Source organism: Centropristis striata, chromosome 17 (assembly GCF_030273125.1).
Source record: "Centropristis striata isolate RG_2023a ecotype Rhode Island chromosome 17, C.striata_1.0, whole genome shotgun sequence".
NCBI classification, from domain to species: Eukaryota; Metazoa; Chordata; class Actinopteri; order Perciformes; family Serranidae; genus Centropristis; species Centropristis striata.
The window spans coordinates 32,022,873-32,045,771 of NC_081533.1; the positions used below are offsets into that span (position 1 = coordinate 32,022,873).

Here is a 22,899-nt window from a genome sequence, read left to right on the forward strand (position 1 = left end):
AAGACACCTAAAGACACAAAATAACTAAAAAAAGACACAAAATGACAAAAAAGACACTTAAAAACACAAAATGACCAAAAAAAGACACAAAATGACTAAAAAAAGACACAAAATGATCGAAAAAAGACACAAAATGACTAAAAAAAGACACAAAATGACCAAAAAAAGACACAAAATGACAAAAAAGACACCTAAAGACACAAAATGACTAAAAAAAGACACAAAATGACTAAAAAAAGACACAAAATGACTAAAAAAAGACACAAAATGACCAAAAAAAGACACAAAATTACTTAAAAAAGACACCAAAAGATACAAAATGACTAAAAAAGACACAAAATGACAAAAAGACACCAAAAGACACAAAATGACCAAAAAAAGACACAAAATGACTAAAAAAAGACACAAAATGACTAAAAAAAGACACAAAATGACAAAAAAGACACAAAAAAAGACACAAAATGGCCAAAAAAAGACACAAAATGACTTACAAAGACATGAAAAGAATTCAAAAATGGACAAAATAGCCCAAGACTCCATAGAGTTAAGTTGTTAACCCATTTCTTGTTCCCTGAAAAAGGCCTACTTGTATAATTCTGAAATGTACATTATTTTCCAGTTTTGGTTAAGCTTACCTTTTTTTATTTACCTCTGGCAGTTCACCACTTACCTTTGGACCCTTTCAAGCTGTTCATTTGACTTGAACTGCTTGAATTTCAACAAAAAACTGGAAAAATTGGGCTGTTCTAAAACTTTTGACCGGTAGTGTACGTGTTTTATTGTATTAAGCAAGTCAATTATAATTCTATGGATTCAGGTAGTTTTTGAGTCCGACTCGTGACGGAAACAGAAATCTTTAACGGAGCTCAGTTTGAACTCTTCCTCACGTTTCATCCCTTCATCCTCCCTTGCAGATTGTGTTCCACTATGAGGGACCTCTTCCTGTAATTGCACTGTAACATGTTCACGTGGAACATTTAATGAGCCCCACTGGCACACTGGTATCATTTTACTGTCTTTCTCCGAGCTTTGAGAAAAATCTTCCAAAAAGAGAAACCCCGTCGTCCGTAACGCGCCAGTTTTCACAGAAGTAGGTGAAGGGAGAAGATGATGAAGTTGCATCACATGGGGATTAGTGAAACCGCCAAGGGAGCTCCGTCTCTGAGTCGTTACTGTTCAAATCAGACGAGGCAGGTCTGCACGGGATTTAGAATCACAAACTCCAATTATAGCAAATCCTGGCGGTCCCTGAGAGGCGGCGGCCCCCGGGGGAGCTCGCTCTGATGTACGGATCCAACGCCAGTCTTTGAAGTGAAGCCCACCAGACCTCTTTCTTTTCTCTCCTCCGAGTGTTTTCCTCTGCGAGCAGTAAAGTAGGCTGCCAGGACGTCCCTCTAAGACACACAGACGGACACATGTGTCGTCTTAGCAAAATCCAATCAACAACAATAAACAACTCATGGGTCTCAAACTCGCGGCCCGCGGGCCAATTGCGGCCCTCGTGATGATATTTTGTGGCCCCCACCTTGATATGAAAGTTTAATGTGAGTTTTATATGAATGGCACTTTATCGTGTTGTGTGTGTAAGGTCCCTTTAATTACTTTTTTTTGTTAATTTTGTGTCTTTTTTTTGGTGTCTTTTTTAAATAATTGTGTGTCGTTTTTAATAATTGTGTGTCGTTTTTAATAACTGTGTGTCGTTTTTAATAATTGTGTGTCCTTTTTTGGTAATTTTGTGTCTTTTTTGGGTCATTTTGTGTCTTTTTTAAATAATTGTGTCTTTTTTGGTAAATTTGTGTCTTTTCTGGTAATTGTGTGTCTTTTTTGGGTCATTTTGTGTCTTTTTTAAATAACTCGTTTTTAATAACTGTCGTTTTTAATAATTGTGTGTCCTTTTTTGGTAATTTTGTGTCTTTTCTGGTAATTGTGTGTCTTTTTTTTGGTCATTTTGTGTCTTTTTTAAATAATTGTGTCTCTTTTTTGGTAATTTTGTGTCTTTTTTTAAAGTCATTTAGTGTTTTTCAGTCATTTTTTGTCTTTTTTGGTAATTTTGTGTCTTTTTTTAAGTAATTTTGTGTCTTATTTGGTAATTTTGTGTCTTTTTTTAAAAGTAATTCAGTGTTTTTCAGTCATTTTGTGTCATTTTTTTGGTAATGTGTCTTTTCTTGGTCATTTTGTGTCTTTTATTTAGTAATTTTGTGTCTTTTTTTGGTCATTTTGTGTCTTCTTTAAGTAATTTTGTGTCTTTTTTGGGTAATTTTGATACTGCCTCCAGCGGCCCCCAGGTAATTTGAGTTTGAGACCCCTTGATTTAACTGATTGTTTCTTGTAGGATTGTCCTATGTTTGCAAAAAAAAAGGGGAATTTAGCGACACATGTGCGAGCTGGGAGAGTGCGTTCGTGCTCTGATGGGTTTATAATCAGCAGCAGGTTCACTGTGGAATGAGAGAAACTAGTTTTTGTGGTTGTGTGAAACAAATGTGCTCATTATAAGTATGAGCAAATAATAAATATAACCATTTAGGGGTTCCGGGGGCATATTTTAATGATATTTTGTAAAGGAGAATAAAGGTTCTTGTATGTTTTATTTAAAGGTACACTCCACCGTTTTTTCATATTAAAACATGTTATTCGGGTAAGTAAGACGAGTTGATACAGACCTCTTGCGTCTCAATGCGTGCACTCAATCGCCCTGGCGCGCGGCGCCACTTGGCTAGCACTTAGCTTAGCCCAGTTCATTCATTAGGATCCAAACAGATGGACAGTTAGAAGCAACCAAACTCCTCCACGTTTTCCCTATTTAAATACAGCTGCACGAGTAGTTAAACGACCAAGTATGCCGACACAAAATGACAAAAAAAGACACAAAATGACAAAAAAGACACTTAAAGACACAAAATTACTAAAAAAAAGACACAAAATTACTAAAAAAAGACACAAAATTACTAAAAAAAGACACAAAATGTCAAAAAAAGACACAAAATGACAAAAAAGACACCAAAAGATACAAAATGACTAAAAAAAGACACAAAATGACCAAAAAAAGACACAAAATGACAAAAAAAGACACAAAATGACCAAAAAAAGACACAAAATGACAAAAAAAGACAAAATGACAAAAAAGACACTTAAAGACACAAAATTACTAAAAAAAAAAGACACAAAATGACCAAAAAAAGACACAAAATGACTAAAAAAAGACACAAAATGTCAAAAAAAGACACAAAATGACAAAAAAGACACCAAAAGATACAAAATGACTAAAAAAAGACACAAAATGACCAAAAAAAGACACAAAATGACCAAAAAAAGACACAAAATGACTAAAAAAAGACACAAAATGACAAAAAAGACACAAAATGACCAAAAAAAGACACAAAATGACTAAAAAAAGACACAAAATGTCAAAAAAAGACACAAAATGACAAAAAAGACACCAAAAGATACAAAATGACTAAAAAAAGACACAAAATGACCAAAAAAAGACACAAAATGACCAAAAAAAGACACAAAATGACTAAAAAAAGACACAAAATGACCAAAAAAAGACACAAAATGACTAAAAAAAGACACAAAATGACAAAAAAGACACAAAATGACCAAAAAAAGACACAAAATGACTAAAAAAAGACACAAAATGACTAAAAAAAGACACAAAATGACTAAAAAAAGACATGAAAAGAATTCAAAAATGGACAAAATAGCCCAAGACTCCATAGAGTTAAGTTGTTAACCCATTTCTTGTTCCCTGAAAAAGGCCTACTTGTATAATTCTGAAATGTACATTATTTTTCAGTTTTGGTTAAGCTTACCTTTTTTTATTTACCTCTGGCAGTTCACCACTTACCTTTGGACCCTTTCAAGCTGTTCATTTGACTTGAACTGCTTGAATTTCAATAAAAAACTGGAAAAATTGGGGTGTTCTAAAACTTTTGACCGGTAGTGTATGTCGATTAAAAAAGAAGAAAACAAAGGTCTCATTCTCTCGGGACAACACACAAAATAAAACGTGGCGCTTTTCTAAGCGGATAAAAAGGATAACTATAATGTATAATAGCACTTGGGAGCACTTCGACTCGGCGCAGTAATATCATCACTCCTGAAAAATCTTCTCCCCTCAGGAGTGATGATATTACTGCGCGCCACGTTTTATTTTGTGTCGCCATACTTGGTCGTTTAACTACTCGTGTAGCTGTATTTAAATAGGGAAAACGTGGAGGAGTTTGGTCGCTTCTAACTGTCCATCTGTTTGGATCCTAATGAATGAACTGGGCTAAGCTAAGTGCTAGCCAAGTGGCGCCGCGCGCCAGGGCGATTGAGTGCACGCATTGAGACGCAAGAGGTCTGTATCAACTCGTCTTACTTACCCGAATAACATGTTTTAATATAAAAAAACGGTGGAGTGTTCCTTTAAGGCATCTTATTTTGACAGTCTTCTTGTAAGTTCTGTGGTGGATTCTGTTAACACACTGTGCTCTTATTTTGAAAGCTGCTTGTGTTTAGCGACAGAGAGTAAGTAGCTTTTTGTGATTAAAACAACTTTAATTGTTAGCCTTACGCCACTAAATCAAGAAGTAGGAACGTTGCCAATATCATGATATGCATTTTTTTAACCATTAAAAAAATATACCGATATTATTGTGAACGATATGATATGGCACACCCCTAATCTGCACATTCTGTGTTCGCTTTAGCCGGGAGAGTGCGTTCGAGAAATTAGTTTTTGTGGTTGTGTGAAACAAATGTGCTCATTATAAGATCCCTCTCTTCCATTTCACAGCTGAGATTAGTCCGCCTGCAGAGGGAAACACAAAGTAATGTAACTCCAGCCACTCATAACTCATCTCGGGGAAAAGCGCTGTTACATTAAAAACAAAACTGCAGGCAGAGCAGAGACGGATGGCACAACAGAACTTTACTGACCTCCATAAAGTCTGCGGGCGTTTCTCCTCTCATCAAGACTCTCCGGTGACTCTGGTGAAACCTCTAAAAGTGAGGGATCTCATGTACTGAGAGAATATTGTTCTCATAACATTTTGAATTGATGATTGCAATGACAAAAAAAGACCAAAAAAGTCATAAAAGAGCTACAAAAATGTAGATGACCAAAACAAAAAACATGAAATGACCAAAAAAAACACAAAATGACCAATAAAAGACACAAAATGACCAATAAAAGACACAAAATACTCGACAAAAGACTTTTATTTCCGCCGGAGGACGAGGCCCGGTGACTCTGGTGAAACCTCTAAAAGTGACGAATCTCATGTACTGAGAGAATATTGTTCTCATAACATTTTGAATTGATGATTGAAATTACTAAAACAGAGCAATAATAAAAGTAAAGATTACCAAGAAGTCATAAAAGAGCTACAAAAGATATAAATGACCAAAAAAGACACAAAATGACCAATAAAAGACAAGAAATTGCCAATAAAAGACACAAAATACTCCAAAAAAGACTTTGATTTCCTCCGTGACAAAGCCCAGTGACTCTGGTGAAACCTCTAAACAACAAAAAATTACAAGAAAGGCTGGGACAAAAAAACTTTACTGACCTCCATAAAGTCTGCGGGCGTTTCTCCTCTCATGAAGACTCTCCGGTGACTGCAAAAGATTTAAATGACAAAAAACCCCATAAAATGATTAAAAAAAGACACAAAATGACCAAAAAAGGACAAAAAAAGACACAAAATGACCAAAAAGACACAACATTGCCAAAAAGTCATTAAAGAGCTACTAAAGATTCAAATGACAAAGTAAACAACATAAAATGACCAAACAAAGACAAAAAAGACACATAATGAACAAAAAAGACACAAAAAGCACTGTAACATTACAACAAACCTGCAGGCAGAGCAGAACTTTACTGACCTCCATAAAGTCTGCAGCCGTTTCTCCTCTCATGAAGACTTTTATTTCCTCCAGAGGACGAAGCCTGGTGACTCTGGTGAAACCTCTAAACGTGATGAATCTCATGTACTGAGAGAATGATGCTCACATAACATTTTTGATTGATGATTGAAATTACAAAAAAGACCAAGAAAAGTCATAAAACGGCTACAAAGGAAAAAACAAACAAATTAAAGACACAAAATCACCCAAAAAAGACAGAAAATAACCAGTAAAAGACAAAAAATCACCATAAATTGACACAAATAACAAAAAAAAAAAAGTAAAAGTGAAAAATCTGATATACTGAGAGAATATTGCTCACATAGCATTTTGGATTGATGATTGAAATTACAAAAAAAAATGACCCAAAAGTCAAAAGAGCTACAAAAGATTTAAATGACAAAACAACGACATAAAATGACCAAAAAAAGACACATAATGACCAAAAAAAGACACACAATGACCAAAAAAAGACACAAAATGACAAAAAAAGACACAAAATGACCAAAAAAGACACAAAATGACCAAAAAAAGACAAAATGACCAAAAAAAGACACAAAATGACCAAAAAAAGACACATAATGACCAAAAAAGACACAAAATGACCAAAAAACGACACAAAATGACCAAAGAAAGACACAAAATGACCAAAGAAAGACACAAAATGACCAAAAAAAGACACATAATGACCAAAAAAGACACATAATGACCAAAAAAGACACAAAATGACCAAAAAAAAAAGACATAATGAGACAAAAGTTTGATTTTGACCCGCTGATCATAAGAAAAAATGCCGGTTTAAAAGGACTTCAGCATTAAAAACGGCCATATATATATTAACTCAGGACTGTTTTCTCTTCACATTCCTCCCTGACATAAATAAACAAAAAACAACAACTAAGGTTCTTAATTTCCGTGACATTTTCTGCATTTTCTGCTGTGAACGCGTCCTTCCTGTTGACACTTCTAGGACTGAATAAGTTTAAAATGCAGGTGACTGTAGCAGTTTAACTCGCCTCTCTCTCTCTCTCTCTCTCTCTCAGCGTGTTTGGATAATTAAAGAGCTTCTCCCTGCAGTCTAATTAAAGACTTTTCCTCCGCAGCTCCAGGCCTCTTTAAAAAAAGCACCAAACGAATAACAAACATTCAGTGTTTGACTCTAAATGTAAAAACCTCCCGAGGGGAATGAAACCATCCAGCAGAGTGATATCGATCTAATCAGAGGGGGAACGACACTGATCACCACTGATTTATGAGTTTTAATAAAAGCCTAATAACATCATCAGCATGTGAGTCCGATCTAATCTCAACTCATCATGAATCTCTCCTTTTTATTCTGAACTCCGAGCTAACCGTTACTATTTCTTCTTCCACGTATGGAGCATGAAATTATCTCCGTTTATGAGTCTTCGATCGTCATTAACACGGTTTCCAACCCTTTAATCTTCTCTGTGATGCCCCAGTCTAGGGGCCTAGAGCACAACATGAAAAGGCCCCATCTTAGTCCAAGATAAGTTTGAAGAATGGGTAAATATTTATTTACAAAGAGAACTTAGGTAAATACAAATATTCTTCAACTTAAGGGTGGACTAAAGCCAAAATAACAAACAAAACAATTAGTCAGGCGGCTTAGCTAAATAAAAGCTGGACAAAAGCACCAAATTTTTTCCACGTGCTCGGTAGGAGCCACTTCATCAAGATGGCCGATCCGAGATGGCACCCATATAAAGTCTATGAGAACCAATACATCTTCCAAGCCACTCAGAAGGTCAATCTTGGTGTCAAAATCGACATTTTCTGGGTCAAGGAATCATTTAAAGCTGTTGAGAATATCACTAGATGATTAGTTGATCAAATAGAAATGTTCATTTTCACCCAGACTGGTAGGCAACTCGCTTCAAGTGCTGCAGCAGAGAATCCTGAGCTGAAAATGTTTGGAATCTAATAATTATGTAAATACATGGCCAAAATGAACATATCTATTTGATCATCTAGTGATATTCTCAGTAGCTTTAAATTATTCTTTGACCCAGAAAATGTAGATTTTGACACTAAGATTGACCTTCTAAGTGGCTTAGAAGATATACTGGTTCTCATAGATTTTATATGGCTGCCGTCTCCGATCTGCAATCTTGATGAAGTGGCTCCTACCAAAAATTGAAACCTATAGTGATAGAGATGGTTTATTCAGGTAAATAAGAAATTTACCTGAAAAACCAAAAGATACAAAATCTTACCTCCGTACCTACTTAAACAGGAGAAAACGAGAAACAAAACCTGGCAACCCACCTTTACTGCTCAAAACAAGGGAATTAAGTCCAAAACCACAAGTTAACTCAAAAGGTGTGAACCGGTTGGGAGAAGAGGAGGATGAGGAAAAAGCCTGCTGCCACCGACGGATGGCACAACAGAACTTTACTGACCTCCATAAAGTCTGCGGCCGTTTCTCCTCTCATGAAGACTTTTATTTCCCCCGAAGGACGAAGCCTGGTGACGCTGGTGAATCCTCTAAAAGTGACGAATCTCATGTACTGAGAGAATAATGCTCACATAACACTTTTGATTGATGATTGAAATTACAAAAAAGACCAAGAAAAGTCATAAAACAGCTACAAAAGAAAAAAGTAACAAATTAAAGACACAAAATCACCCAAAAAAGACAGAAAATAACCAGTAAAAGACAAAAAATGACCAGAAATTGACACAAATAACAAAAAAAAAAGTAAAAGTGGAAAATCTGATATACTGAGAGAATATTGTTTTTCATAGCATTTTTGATTGATGATTGAAATTACAAAAAAATGACCCAAAAGTCAAAAGAGCTACAAAAGATTTAAATGATCCAAAAAAAACCCGACATAAAATTACCAAAAAAGACAAAAAATAATCAACACAGACTTTTATTTCCCCCAGAGGACGAAGCCCGGTGACTCTGGTGAAACCTCTAAAAGTGACGAATCTCACCGACGGCCGCCATCTTGGCTCAATTTAAACCAGGTGGTTCCAGCTGCAGCCAATCCCAGCCCAGGAGTGGAACCTCTCCACCAATAACACCACGGCTACGGCACACTCCTATCTGCATATAAAAAAAGGAAAACAAAAACACAGGGCACAAATACCAACCTGGTCTCACAGAAATTCGTGAAATAGCCACGGATTTCGCTTAACTTAAAATCCGTGGAATAGCCACGGAATCACTCAAATTTCCGTGAAACTGACACGGATTTCGCTACAATGAAAGTTAATATTTTTTCCTAATGGTTTGTTCCAAGTCACGTGACTTTCAAGGTTCTGGCGGTCAGAACAAAAAACATGGCGGACAGTTCTCTCATTTTTAGTGAAAAATCAATATTTTGACTTTGTTTCTGCATAAAAATGGATTTTGATCACATTTCTAGCGAGAAATATATGTTTTATTTTCTAAATATTCACTCAGTGAATGTACATAATCACTTTGCATGTTGGAATAGCCACGGGATATGACTGTCATTAACTTGCATTGTAGCAAAATCCGTGTCAGTTTCACGGAAATTTGAGTGATTCTGTGGCTATTCCACGGATTTTGAGTTAAGCGAAATCCGTGGCTATTTCACGGATTTCTGTGAGACCAGGTTGCACATACAAATGCAGTTTTCTAAACAATAACTATAATATGACCACAGTCATAACATCTCGGTCCTCCGTCCTGCTTTAACAATCAGAGTGGTGTCCACGCCCTGAAGGCGCTCCTCCTCTTCCTGATAGAAAAAACAAAAAACAAACTGCACGGCCGAAGATGAACCGAAGCGGCATAAAAACCAGCCGGCTCGCTCTGTTATTATAAATCTCTACTGCACACGCCGATAAGCATCGCTGACACAGACAGAAGGCCTCGTTCGACCTCCGTCCCTCTCAGCAGAGGTCACAGCGCGATCATCCGTCTGCCCCAACAATCTGCCTCCAAAACTCATGAAATATGGCACCACAGTGTGCTTGTTTGCCACGTCATTTGTATTTCTGATTTATTCTCCACACAAGCTGCCGCAGGCCTTTCTCACCTCGTACAGGAAGAGAATCCTGCTGCTGCAGCTTCAAAATAAAATCAGTTTTGCGATGCAAGTAAATAAAACCGACCCAGTGGCAGCAAGTGGTCTGTAAATGAAGACAGTCTAATGTTTTATGAGCTTAGATGTAAAGGCAGTGAGCTAAATTAGACTACAGAAGTTGTTGTGGAGGTTAAAGTGAAGGGTTTTATCAAGTTTCTGTATTGATATGACCAAAAAAGTAAAAAATAAGCAAAAAAAGACACACAATGACCAAAAAAGTCATAAAAGACTAACAAAAAACATAAAAGAACCAAATGTCATAAAGTGACCAAAAAATACAGAAAATTACAAAAAATTACCCAAAAGTCATAAAAGATCAACAAAAGATTTTGTTGTGGAGGTTAAAGTGAAGGGTTTTATCAAGTTTCTGTATTGATATGACCAAAAAAGTAAAAAAAATAAGCAAAAAAAGACACAAAATTACCAAAAAAAGACACAAAATGACCAAAAAGACACAAAATGACCAAAAAAGACAAAAAAGATACAAAATGAAAAAAGACACAAAATGACCAAAAAAAGTAATAAAAGAGAAACAAAAAACCGAAAGATGACAGCGTATGGCCAGAAAAGACAGTGTGACCAGAAAATACATAAAATGACCAGAAAGACACAAAATGACCAACATACATACAAAATTACCAAAAAAAGGGATATGACTAAAAAAGACACAGTATGACCAAAAAAGACAAAAAAGACTAACAAAAAACATAAAAGAACCAAATGTCATAAAGTGACCAAAAAATACATACAATTTCAAAAAAATTGCCCAACAGTCATAAAAGATCTACAAAAGATTTAAATGTCCAAAAAAACCCACAAAATGACCAAAAAAGACACAGTATGACCAAAAAAAACCAAAACACATGTAAAACCTCTGGGCGTTTTTAAAATAAGCCCCTAAAACGTGAAGTTTTTCTGGAAATTCAACAGAAGTGTCAAGGCTTCCTACTAAATAATAGATTTTTCAGCCTCTGTAGCAGATAGAAATGAAACTCAAAAAGTATTTGAGAGCTTATACAAATACTACAAAACGACGTATCCGCTTTCCAGGCTTCAATGGGTTAAACGGGCCACTCACTAACTAGGGACGTCACCATGACGACGTCCACTATTTCTATACAGTCTGGTTTATGACCAAATCCCATCAGCCACAAAGTATCTGACTCTTGAACCACATTTCATCAGTTTCTGCAGTTGTTGTTGTTGTTGAACAACAGTGGTGGGCTGTGTCAGTAATGTTGGCTGAAGGCGAGCTCCACTGGCTCTGGGAGCCATTTGTCCTCAGAAAACACTCCCTATCCACCAATCGGCTGCCTCGTCACGTTTGATTGACAGGCGGCGGCGGGTTCCTGCTCCGAGGCGCCGCTGAACCTTTTCTGTTTGACAGTAATCACCAGCCGAGTGGGGCGTCCTCGGCGGGGCGGTGGGGGGGATGTGGAGGCTCGGCGGGGAAGAGGGGCTGACAGAAATCTTGAATGAAACAGGACCCGCGGGGCCAGGACCCCGAGGCAGCGGAGGCTCCCCGCCACGCTGCAGTTATCTGCCGCTGAGCCGGACTAAAGTTCTGTGGAGCGCAGGCACAAACCCAGAGGACTAAACTCATTTCTGTTTCACACTTTATGGAAGTTTACTGTTAAAAGTTTGACTCTTATTTGGTCTCGGAACAAGGACCCCCGGTGGTTTTTCATTCTGCCACCAGCCGAGTTTGTTTTGTTTTGTTGTCTGACCTCTTCCTCTGTATGGATCCAGAAACTAACATTTGGAAGATAATCTTTTAACAAATAACAACAAACAAACTGTAAATAGGGACAGATATAAAAAATCTTTCCTTCCACATGCCATCACACTGTACAATAACAAATAATAGTCTGGTTCATTACATACTGTTTATGCAGTATATGTGTTTTTATGCACACTGTTCATTGCACCTTATTCGTTTCATAGCACCAACATTTTTATACTGTATATTCATATTTATTCTGCACTGGAATTCTATTCTACTCCTTCTCCAGACACTTTACATTTTATTGTATTTTTATTGTATTTTTATATTTTATTGCTTGAAGTATGCCCCATCCATCCATCCGTCTGCTCATCCATCCATCCATCCATCCATCCATCCATCCATCCATCCATCCGTCTGCTCATCCATCCATCCATCCATCCATCCATCCATCCATCCATCCATCCATCCATCCATCCATCCATCCATCCATCCATCCATCCATCCATCCATCCATCCATCCATCCATCCATCCATCCATCCATCCATCCATCCATCCATCCATCCATCCATCCATCCATCCATCCATCCATCCATCCATCCATCCATCCATCCATCCATCCATCCGCACTGAAAACCAGTAGGACTTCATGTTGTGTTCAATTCATCTGATACATTTATAGAAATGTATTTACCTTCTAAATAAAAGCCTCATTTAACGTCATAGTTAATACAGTTATTTATTTTAAATATAGTGCTACTATTATATATGTTCCTTTATTGTTTAATTCTATTCTGACTGAAAAAAATCTTATTTTCTCCTCCTACCTGGCCCTGGTCCTCTTCCACAATTAGAGCCTAAATACAATGTTTTGTTAGGTAATTAACATTTGTATTGCAATATTAAATGTCGACCTTTAATTAAGCAGAATTGAGCAAAAGATCATTGTGACTACGAAAAATGACCAAAAAATACACAAAATGACCAAAAAAATACACAAAATGACCAAAAAAAGACACAAAATGACCAAAAAAGACTCAAAATTACAAATATTACCCAAATAAAGTCAAAATGATCAAGAAAAGTCATAAAACACCTCCAAAAGATTTAAATGACAAAAAAAGACACAAAATTACCTAAAAAAGGACACAAAATATTCTTATATAATTGTTTTAACTACAGTGCTACTATTATACTGCATATGTGCTTTTATTCTTTAATTCTATTAGAGCCTAAATACAATGTTTTATTAGGTAATTAACATTTGTATGGCAATATTAAATGTCGACCTTAGATTAAGCAGAATTGAGCAAAAGATCATTGTGATACACAAAATGACCAAAAAATTACACAAGATGACCAAAAAAAATACACAAAATGACCAAAAAGAAACGCAAGATGACAAAAAGACACAAATTGCCCCCCAAAAAAGACACAAAATGACCCACAAAGACACTAAATCTCCCTATATAATTGTTGTAAATATAGTGCAACTATTATATATGTGCTTTTATTCCTTCCATCCAGCTTATTATCCAGGGCCGGGTCGTGGGGGCAGCAGGCTAAGCAGGGCATTCCAGACGTCCCTCTTCCCAGCCACAATTTCTAGCTGCTCCTGTGCTTTTATTGTTTAATTCTATTCTGACAGGAAAAAAAATCTTATTTTTTCCTGCTATCTTGCCCCAGTCCTCTTCTGTAATTAGATCCTAATTACAATATTGCATTAGGTTATTAGGGTTTGTATGGCAATATTAAATGTCTACCTTAGCTTGAGCAGAATTGAGCAAAAGATCATTTTGACGAAACAAAATGACCAAAAAAAGACACCATATTACACAAAATTACCGAAATACCACTATAGTGCTACCATTATGTGTTCTTTTATTGTTTCATTTTATTGTTTCATTCTATTTGATCTTAAATATAATGTTGCATTAGGGTAATCAACAGGTGGTAAGGCCTCTCCACCTGTCGGATCACTTTTTATCCAGTTTAATGTCACTATCAGAGGAACCGTCTGCTCCTGCACCAATGGTTTTGTCGCCTCTGCCCTACCTCCACTCAGCACATTCTCCTCTCTGAAGGCTAATGATGCCACTGACTCACTCTGCTCTACTCTAAATTCATGTCTGAACAGGCTATGTCCTTTATCTACAAGGCCTGCTCCACCCAACCAACCCCATGGTTGAATGATACCCTTAGATCACAGCGTACCAAGCTCAGAGCTGCTGGAAGAAAATGGCTCAAATCCAAACTTGCCGATGATCTCTTAACCCATTAAAGTAGTTTTTTCCACCTATTTTCAGTCTCTTGGACAATTAAATGCATCAGAATACATGTGGGAGTGTCGCAATGCAACATGAGACTTTTCCAGAACTTTGAAATCATCACCAAAAAAAGACACTAAATGACCAAAAAGGACACACAATTTCCAGAAAAAGACACAAATTATTAAAAAAACAACACAGAATTACCCAAAAAAGACACAAAATTACCCAAAAAAGACACAAAATTACCAAAATAAGACACAAAATTACCAAAAAAGACACAGAATTACCAAATAAAGACACAAAATTACCAAAAAAAAGACACAAAATTACCAAAAAAGACACAGAATTACCAAAAAAAGACACAAAATTACCAAATAAAGACACAAAATTACCAAAAAAGACACAAAATTACCAAAAAAGACACAAAATTACCAAAAAAGACACAGAATTACCAAATAAAGACACAAAATTACCAAAAAAAGACACAAAATTACCAAAAAAGACACAGAATTACCAAATAAAGACACAAAATTACCAAAAAAAGACACAAAATTACCAAATAAAGACACAAAATTACCAAAAAAGACACAAAATTACCAATAAAAGACACAAAATTACCAAAGAAGACACAGAATTATCAAAAAAAGACAAAATTATCAAAAAAGACACAGAATTACCAAAAAAAGACAAAATTATCAAAAAAGACACAGAATTACCAAAAAAAGACAGATACAATTACTAACAAAACTTCGGGTTTTAGGGGCTTATTTTAAAATCGGCCAAAGGTTTTGCAGGCATTTTCCCCAGGCTTTTTAAGCCATAATGGGTTAAGCTATCAGACACTCTTGTCCTCCTTCTCAGCCAGCGTCAGCGCTGCAGAGACTGCTTTTTACAACGACAAAGTCAACAGTGTCACTGACTCCCGGAAACACCTCCTCCTCCTCCTTCCTGCCTCACCGCAGACACATTTGCATCCTTCTTTACAGGCAAAGTGGCAGCAACCAGCAGCCAACCAGTTCCTACCAGAGCAGGGGCGTCCCTCTCTACCTTTAAATAACTCCTTTAACCCAACTCTTCAGAGAGCATCTTCTCTCCTAGCACCACACGACAATTATAACCCTTAACGAATTGTCACTAGCACTTATTGCTACACTAATGGCTCTTATTAGTCAGGCGGCTTACCTAAATAAAGGGGACATGCTGGACAAAAGCACCAAATTTTTTCCACGTGCTCTCTATCACCATAGGTTTCAATTTTTGGTAGGAGCCACTTCATCAAGATGGCCGATCCGAGATGGCACCCATATAAAGTCTATGAGAACCAATACATCTTCCAAGCCACTCAGAAGGTCAATCTTGGTGTCAAAATCTACATTTTCTGGGTCACGGAATCATTTAAAGCTGTTGAGAATATCACTAGATGATTATTTGATCAAATAGAAATGTTCATTTTCACCCAGACTGGTAGGCAACTCGCTTCAAGTGCTGCAGCAGAGAATCCTGAGCTGAAAATGTTTGGAATCTAATAATTATGTAAATACATGGGCAAAATGAACATATCTATTTGATCATCTAGTGATATTCTCAGTAGCTTTAAATTATTCTTTGACCCAGAAAATGTAGATTTTGACACTAAGATTGACCTTCTAAGTGGCTTAGAAGATATACTGGTTCTCATAGATTTTATATGGCTGCCATCTCCGATCTGCAATCTTGATGAAGTGGCTCCTACCAAAAATGTAAACCTATAGTGATAGAGAGCATGTGGAAAAAATGTGGTGCTTTTGTCCGACGTGTCCCCTTTCTTCCCAAATCTGGTCCTAAACCGCCGGACTATACTGCACTATACCTTGATTGCTCCCCTTTTTTCCTGTATGTCGCTTTGGATAAAAGCGTCTGTTAAATGATTAAATGTAAATGTAAAAAACAGCACTGTGACTCTCTGAGATGAAAGCTAAAGAAACACAACTCAACAGAACATGGCAGTGTTGAACCACAGGGACAGTCAACAGTATTGTATAAACTTTGAAGTCTCATTGCTTTGTTTGATGTGTACTTCACTCTGCACACACACACACACTCAAGCCCGGACAATGAAGCCATACACACAAAGAGAAGCTGACATTACCGAACACAAAACATGTTTGTAGTCCGTCTTCAGGACCGTCTCAGGGACAAAATCGAGCTTCTATTGTACTCAAAGGTGTTTTTTATAAAGTTTATATAATGGATCTGAATGCAGCTTTTGAAATGATTAAATAATATGATGTCAGTGTGACCTCACAGATATGAGCCTTTTAATCAAACTGTCACTAAAGTGAAAGTTCCACAGACACACAAAGATCCTCAAAGTCCAAATGTTCTCCACTAAAAATGGCAATAATACCAACAAACTGGACCCCCCCCATAAGAAACAAAATGAAAAAAAAAGACAAAAAATTACCAAAACGAAACAAAATGACTAAAAGAAGAAACAAATGACTAAAAGAGTGACAAAAAATGACCCTTAAAGACACAAAATGACCAAAAATGACCAAAAAAGACACAAATGACCAAAAAAAGAGACAAAAATTACTAAAAAAAGGCACAACATGACCAATAAAATACACAAATGACCAAACACAAAATAACTAAAAGAAGACACAAAATTACCAAAAAAGACACAAAATGACTAAAAAGACACAAAAAATGACTAAAAAAAGCACAACATGGTCAAAAAAATACATTAAGCGTCTTTGAGTGTCTAGAAATGCGCTCTATAAATGAAATGTATTATTATGATTATTACAATTGTACTCGACACCAAAACCAAAGGTTGGATAGGTGCGGCTAAAAGTAGATTTTTATATGGCACGTGAAAACAAAAAATCTCCATACCAACAAGCACTGAATTCAACCTTTAGCTTTTAGGTTGTGGAGATTTACAGTTTTGGAGTCGAGAAGGTTCTACGTCACTAAATTACTAGTATATAGCAGAACTGTTCTTGTGACAATACTGCCACAAAACCTGAGATTAATATCTATCAGCTAGACCAAATGTTTGTCTTCCATGCTTAACATAAACTTTAATTAAATCCCAAAACCAAAGTTTTCATATGTAAACCCTTATATCTACGTATTAAGAAGTGTTGGTGATTGATTGAGCTCCAAATCTGTGAATCTTAAAAATATACATTTTGTGGACAAAATATGCACGTGGATTGCCCCCTACAGGTTGAAACTGAGCTTTACCGTTACATTCCTAATCTTAGTGTAATTCTCTATATTTGGTATCTGACGAAATGACTTATGATGCAGCATAGCTTCTTTTAAATGCATGAAAATGTTTTACACTTTACTTAACGCCAACAATGAAACATCATGATTAGCTATACTGCATTATAGATGCGTCTATATGAACCTCACTTTACTTAAAGCATGCATTGATCATTTATTTATACTTATGGCATCCTATGAGTCCTTATAACAATTGATTGTTGAGGTGTGTGTATAGAGGGGTATGAGTAGTTGTAATGTATTATAAGCCTCATCAGTCAGCCTGTAGTTTATAACCAGTCAAGAGCACTCATAAGACACTTGGATTTATAAGTCATTATAAGCTATATTTATAACTGTTGATATAGTGCATCATGAAGCTTTATATGTGTTTATGAATGCAGTCATAATGCATTATGATTGATTATAATGAGCATTATAATTCACTATGAATGTGCTCATAATGCACTATAGATGTAGTCTTCATAGAAAGTGTTACCAAAAAGAATTTTCTATTTATTTTTAAGTATTTCCTAATATCGTCAAGAATATCGTTATCGCAAAAATAGCCTGAAATATTGTGAAATATCGTGATATTCTTTTAGGGCCATATCGCCCAGTCCTAATTCTATACTATTTAACACTGATACTTGTCCATGTGAAACACCAACACTTTGTGGTGTTTGTGCAGGTTTTTCCAGGTCATCTTGTCCAAATATATGTGAAGTCAAGCTGAAGAAGAGTCCTGTTGCTCTGCGGCTCAAGCTTCAGTCCTGAGGCTCATTAAGCTCTTTCACAAATCCATTTATCATAAAGTTTAAAGTGCAGAGTCATCATGAACTTCTCTCTCTGTGTGTTCCTGAACAGCGGCAGGAAGCCGTGACCACACTGCATAAAAACACTCTGACTATGAATTCTTAAAAAGTTCATCTTCACTGTTAATGCTGCTTTGACTTCCGACCATCATGGGATCAGCTCTGCAGCAGTGTGACCTCAATACTCTCTCTCTCTCTTTTTATTCTCAATGCAGAGACGGCGTGAAATTAATCTTTAAAAGGACTTTGGCCCTAATCGAGTGAACTGACCCGAGCCCTCCTTCTCTCCTCGCCGCCGCCTGTTTATTTCCTCGCTCCGCTCTGTTTATCAGCCGGTCTGAGTCATCCTGATGCTCAACAGTCACTGAACAACTGAGAGGAGAATTCTGCAGGTATTGAAGGCACTTACAGTCATTCACTTGGATGTTTTTAATCATTCATTATTCCAAAAAACAACTTTTTTAGCTTCCCCAGTTTATTTACATTAAGACGATGTTTTTTTGCATTACAAGTTTTCTGATATTTTATATTTTAAGATATGCAAATGAGGCGTGAACTCATTAATTGTGCGCTTAGTTGCATATATTTCTAGGACATCCATCTGAACATCTGTAAAAACCTTGAGAATATACACTACTGGTCAAAAGTTTTAGAACATCCCAATTTTTCCAGTTTTTTATTGAAATTCAAGCAGTTCAAGTCAAATGAACAGCTTGAAAGGGTCCAAAGGTAAGTGGTGAACTGCCAGAGGTAAATAAAAAAAGGTAAGCTTAACCAAAACTGAAAGATAATGTACATTTCAGAATTATACAAGTAGGCCTTTTTCAGGGAACAAGAAATGGGTTAACAACTTAACTCTATGGAGTCTTGGGCTATTTTGTCCATTTTTGAATTCTTTTCATGTCTTTGTAAGTCATTTTGTGTCTTTTTTGGTCATTTTGTGTCTTTTTTTTAGTCATTTTGTGTCTTTTTTGGTCATTTTGTGTCTTTTTTTAGTCATTTTGTGTCTTTTTTTAGTCATTTTGTGTCTTTTGGTGTCTTTTTTTGGTCATTTTGTGTCTTTTTTAGTCCTTTAGTCCAACATAAAATGTGATTTTGAATCTTTTTTTAACTTTCAAAACACTATCATGCTCAATCAAGAATTTTAAATGTTGCAAATGTGCATTCATTTCAGAGTACACTGAGACATTAAACTGCATCATTTTCAATTAAATTCTGGAAAAGTTGGTGTGTTCTAAAACTTTTGACCAGTAGTGTACTTAGGTATAAAACTGGTCAGTTTGGTGTCTGTTGGTGGAGCTGAAGTTGAGATTCGTGAGAAAAAACTAATTTTGAGAAAATGGCCTTTATAGGTTTTTATACATTCTTGAATGTCTGAAGGTTAATAGGGTCATTTTTAAACTTATAGATATCACCATGAAACTTCCTCAGTTTGTTTACATTGAGACAAGATTTTTTTGCATTACAAATTTTCTGATATTTTATGTTTAGATATGCAAATGAGGTGTGAACTCATTAAATATATGCTAATTTGCATATATTTCCAGAACATTAATCCGAACATTGGATGAAACAAATTACATTTTTTAAAAGTTTTTCAACAGAAACAAATTGGCATATCTCCTTTGATCATTTCATTAATCAGAAAATACTGTCAAAAGCCATGATAAAATCTATTTCCGTAATGTTACTTGGGACAAAATGTTAATGGGGGGGGATGCTGGTGCAACAACTAAGTCTTGCTCTTATTAAGAGCAACTTTTGCATGGCTGGAGAGTCGTAGGGGCCCTTCTGTACTCTTCTGGAGTGCTGAGGGACTTTCTGTGCGAGCCTTTACCAACTGGTCAACAGAAGTGGGAGTTGCATGATGTTTACTGGATGACTGACTGTGTAAGACGTGGCTTCACGGCTTGGTGTCTGGTTCAGCACCAAGGTAAACCCAGAAACACGTGAACGGCCAAAATAGTTCAAACACTCTTAATTGTACAGTTGATAAAATTATAGAAATTGTTGAAATTGCTCCAGTTGGTCTCCTTTTAGATAGCCTGGGTATACCCAGACTGCCTTGCGCGCTCGAATTTAATTTCGAACTGCGACGGAGTCTGGAAACTAGGGCCGTTTCTTAGCCCTGTTTTAGGGATCCAATCACAGAGCGGGGAGGGACGGCAAGACGATGACGCGTACTACTCGGCACTTGGAAGCTTGTAGTTTTCTTACGGATCCAACATGGCTGCTGCAGACGCGAAACTCTCTTTAGCTGTAGATGGTGTTTTAAATAGTTTAGAGCGAAAGTTGAAAGGCGAAAGGTCTCTGTGGCTCCGCTGAGATCACCGGCGTTATGGTAGCGGGGCTATTAGCGTCGCTAGCGGCTATTAGCGTCGCTAGCGGCTATTAGCGCCGTTGGCGGCTAATAGCTAATAGCCGCTAGCGGCTAATAGCCCCGCTACCGCGGACAGCGGAGCCGCCGAGAGGCCCGCAGCAGCTTGTTTGTTGCCCATAAAATCAGTGGATGTGTGTGGCTGAATGACATGAGGGGGAATAAAGCGTCACAATAAATAATCTTGCAGAAAGCGAGAACTGGAGAAGCAAAGCAGCAGCAACACTCTCTCACAGACACACACACAACAAACATCCATCTCTGTTGCTCTACTACGTCATCTGGTATAACTGATCTGATTGGCTAAGAGCTACCTACAGACGCTTTGATAGACATTCTAAGCGCCCAATAAACGGCTCCGGAGGATCGTAAACCACACCTCCTCTACGGAGAAATCCATTGCTCGTTGCCAGACTAGACCTCATTTGAGAATAGTCTGGTGTTAGCCAGGCTACCTTTTAGACTGAAACTGATGAGATTTAGTTTGTGATTTGAATGTGTGAAAGTTGTATGTTTACACTCTGCAGGTTAAAGCTGAAGGTCTTGTGCTTGGGGCCCTGCAGGACTTTGATAGAGTGACATATTTGTTTCAGGTCAGTTCTTCTTTATGGTCTTCTCTGCTTTTGTCTGCTCATATAGTGAACTTAAGTTTTTTAAAACTTTCTAGGATGCAACATCACTCACTGATGATCCCTGATGGATTATGGAACGATCGGCCCCAGAGCTCTGAGTCTCCTAACTCCCTCCTCCTCACATCTGTCACGCTTAACGTGAGTCTTTGTTTCAAGGATTTCTGAAGTTGAACTATAACTCTTAAGTTCTGCTGTTGGTTGAGAAATGAACTTCTTCGCTCCGACATGCCGGAGATGAAGTGAGGCTGTCCAAATCTTTTCCAAATGTTTCTTCTAAAACTTCCACATTTGATGAAGTGATGAAGCAGTTTGGATTCTTCAGTTTGGATTCAATGTTCAGCCATAACTTGTATTTTTCTTCTGAAAAACAAAAGGCTTCTCAGAGGTTTGTCTCTTTGTGTAACTAATTTGGCAGTTTGGGGTTTTAACCAGAACATCATGCAACTCAAATATTCTTTAAGTGTATTTTTCTTTTATATACACTACTGGTCAAAAGTTTTAGAACACACCAACTTTTCCAGAATTTAATTGAAAATTATGCAGTTTAATGTCTCAGTGTACTCGGAAATTAATGCACATTTGCAACATTTAAAATTCTTTATTGAGCATGATAGTGTTTTGAAAGTAAAAAAAAGATTCAAAATCACATTTTATGTTGGACTAAAGGACCAAAAAAGACAGAAAATGACAAAAAAAGACACCAAAAGACACAAAATGACAAAAAAAAGACACCAAAAGACACAAAATGACAAAAAAAAGACACAAAATGACCAAAAAAAGACACGAAATGACAAAAAAGACACCAAGAGACACAAAATGACTAAAAAAAAGACACAAAATGACCAAAAAAAGACACAAAATGACAAAAAAAGACACCAAAAGACACAAAATGACCAAAAAAAGACACCAAAAGACACAAAATGACAAAAAAAAAGACACAAAATGACCAAAAAAGACACAAAATGACCAAAAAAAGACACAAAATGACAAAAAAAGACACAAAATGACTAAAAAAGACACAAAATTACCAAAAAAAGACACAAAATGACAAAAAAAGACACAAAATGACCAAAAAAAGACACAAAATGACAAAAAAGACACCAAGAGACACAAAATGACTAAAAAAAAGACACAAAATGACCAAAAAAAGACACAAAATGACAAAAAAAGACACCAAAAGACACAAAATGACCAAAAAAAGACACCAAAAGACACAAAATGACAAAAAAAAGACACAAAATGACCAAAAAAGACACAAAATGACCAAAAAAAGACACAAAATGACAAAAAAAGACACCAAAAGACACAAAATGACTAAAAAAGACACAAAATTACCAAAAAAAGACACAAAATGACAAAAAAAGACACAAAATGACAAAAAAAAGACACCAAAAGACACAAAATGACTAAAAAAGACACAAAATGACAAAAACAGACACCAAAAGACACAAAATGACTAAAAAAGTCACAAAATTACCAAAAAAGACACAAAATGACAAAAAAAGACACAAAATGACCAAAAAAAAGACACAAAATGACAAAAAAAAGACACAAAATGACTGAAAAAAAGACACAAAATGACCAAAAAAAGACACAAAATGACTCACAAAGACATGAAAAGAATTCAAAAATGGACAAAATAGCCCAAGACTCCATAGAGTTAAGTTGTTAACCCATTTCTTGTTCCCTGAAAAAGGCCTACTTGTATAATTCTGAAATGTACATTATTTTTCAGTTTTGGTTAAGCTTACCTTTTTTATTTACCTCTGGCAGTTCACCACTTACCTTTGGACCCTTTCAAGCTGTTCATTTGACTTGAACTGCTTGAATTTCAATAAAAAACTGG

At 36.4% G+C, this 22,899-nt stretch overlaps 1 protein-coding gene across 1 annotated transcript in view; it reads left to right on the top strand.

Annotated features, from left to right (window-relative positions):
• The window catches only part of rbm46 (RNA binding motif protein 46), an 80,548-nt gene extending 62,151 nt beyond the window's left edge, over window positions 1–18,397 (top strand). The window contains exon 10 of the mRNA XM_059355154.1: window positions 18,260–18,397. Within this exon, the coding sequence (XP_059211137.1) occupies window positions 18,260–18,270 (11 nt within the window). The 3' untranslated portion in view covers window positions 18,271–18,397. The remainder of the gene's footprint in view (window positions 1–18,259) is intronic.
• The last annotated feature ends 4,502 nt before the right edge of the window (window positions 18,398–22,899 follow it).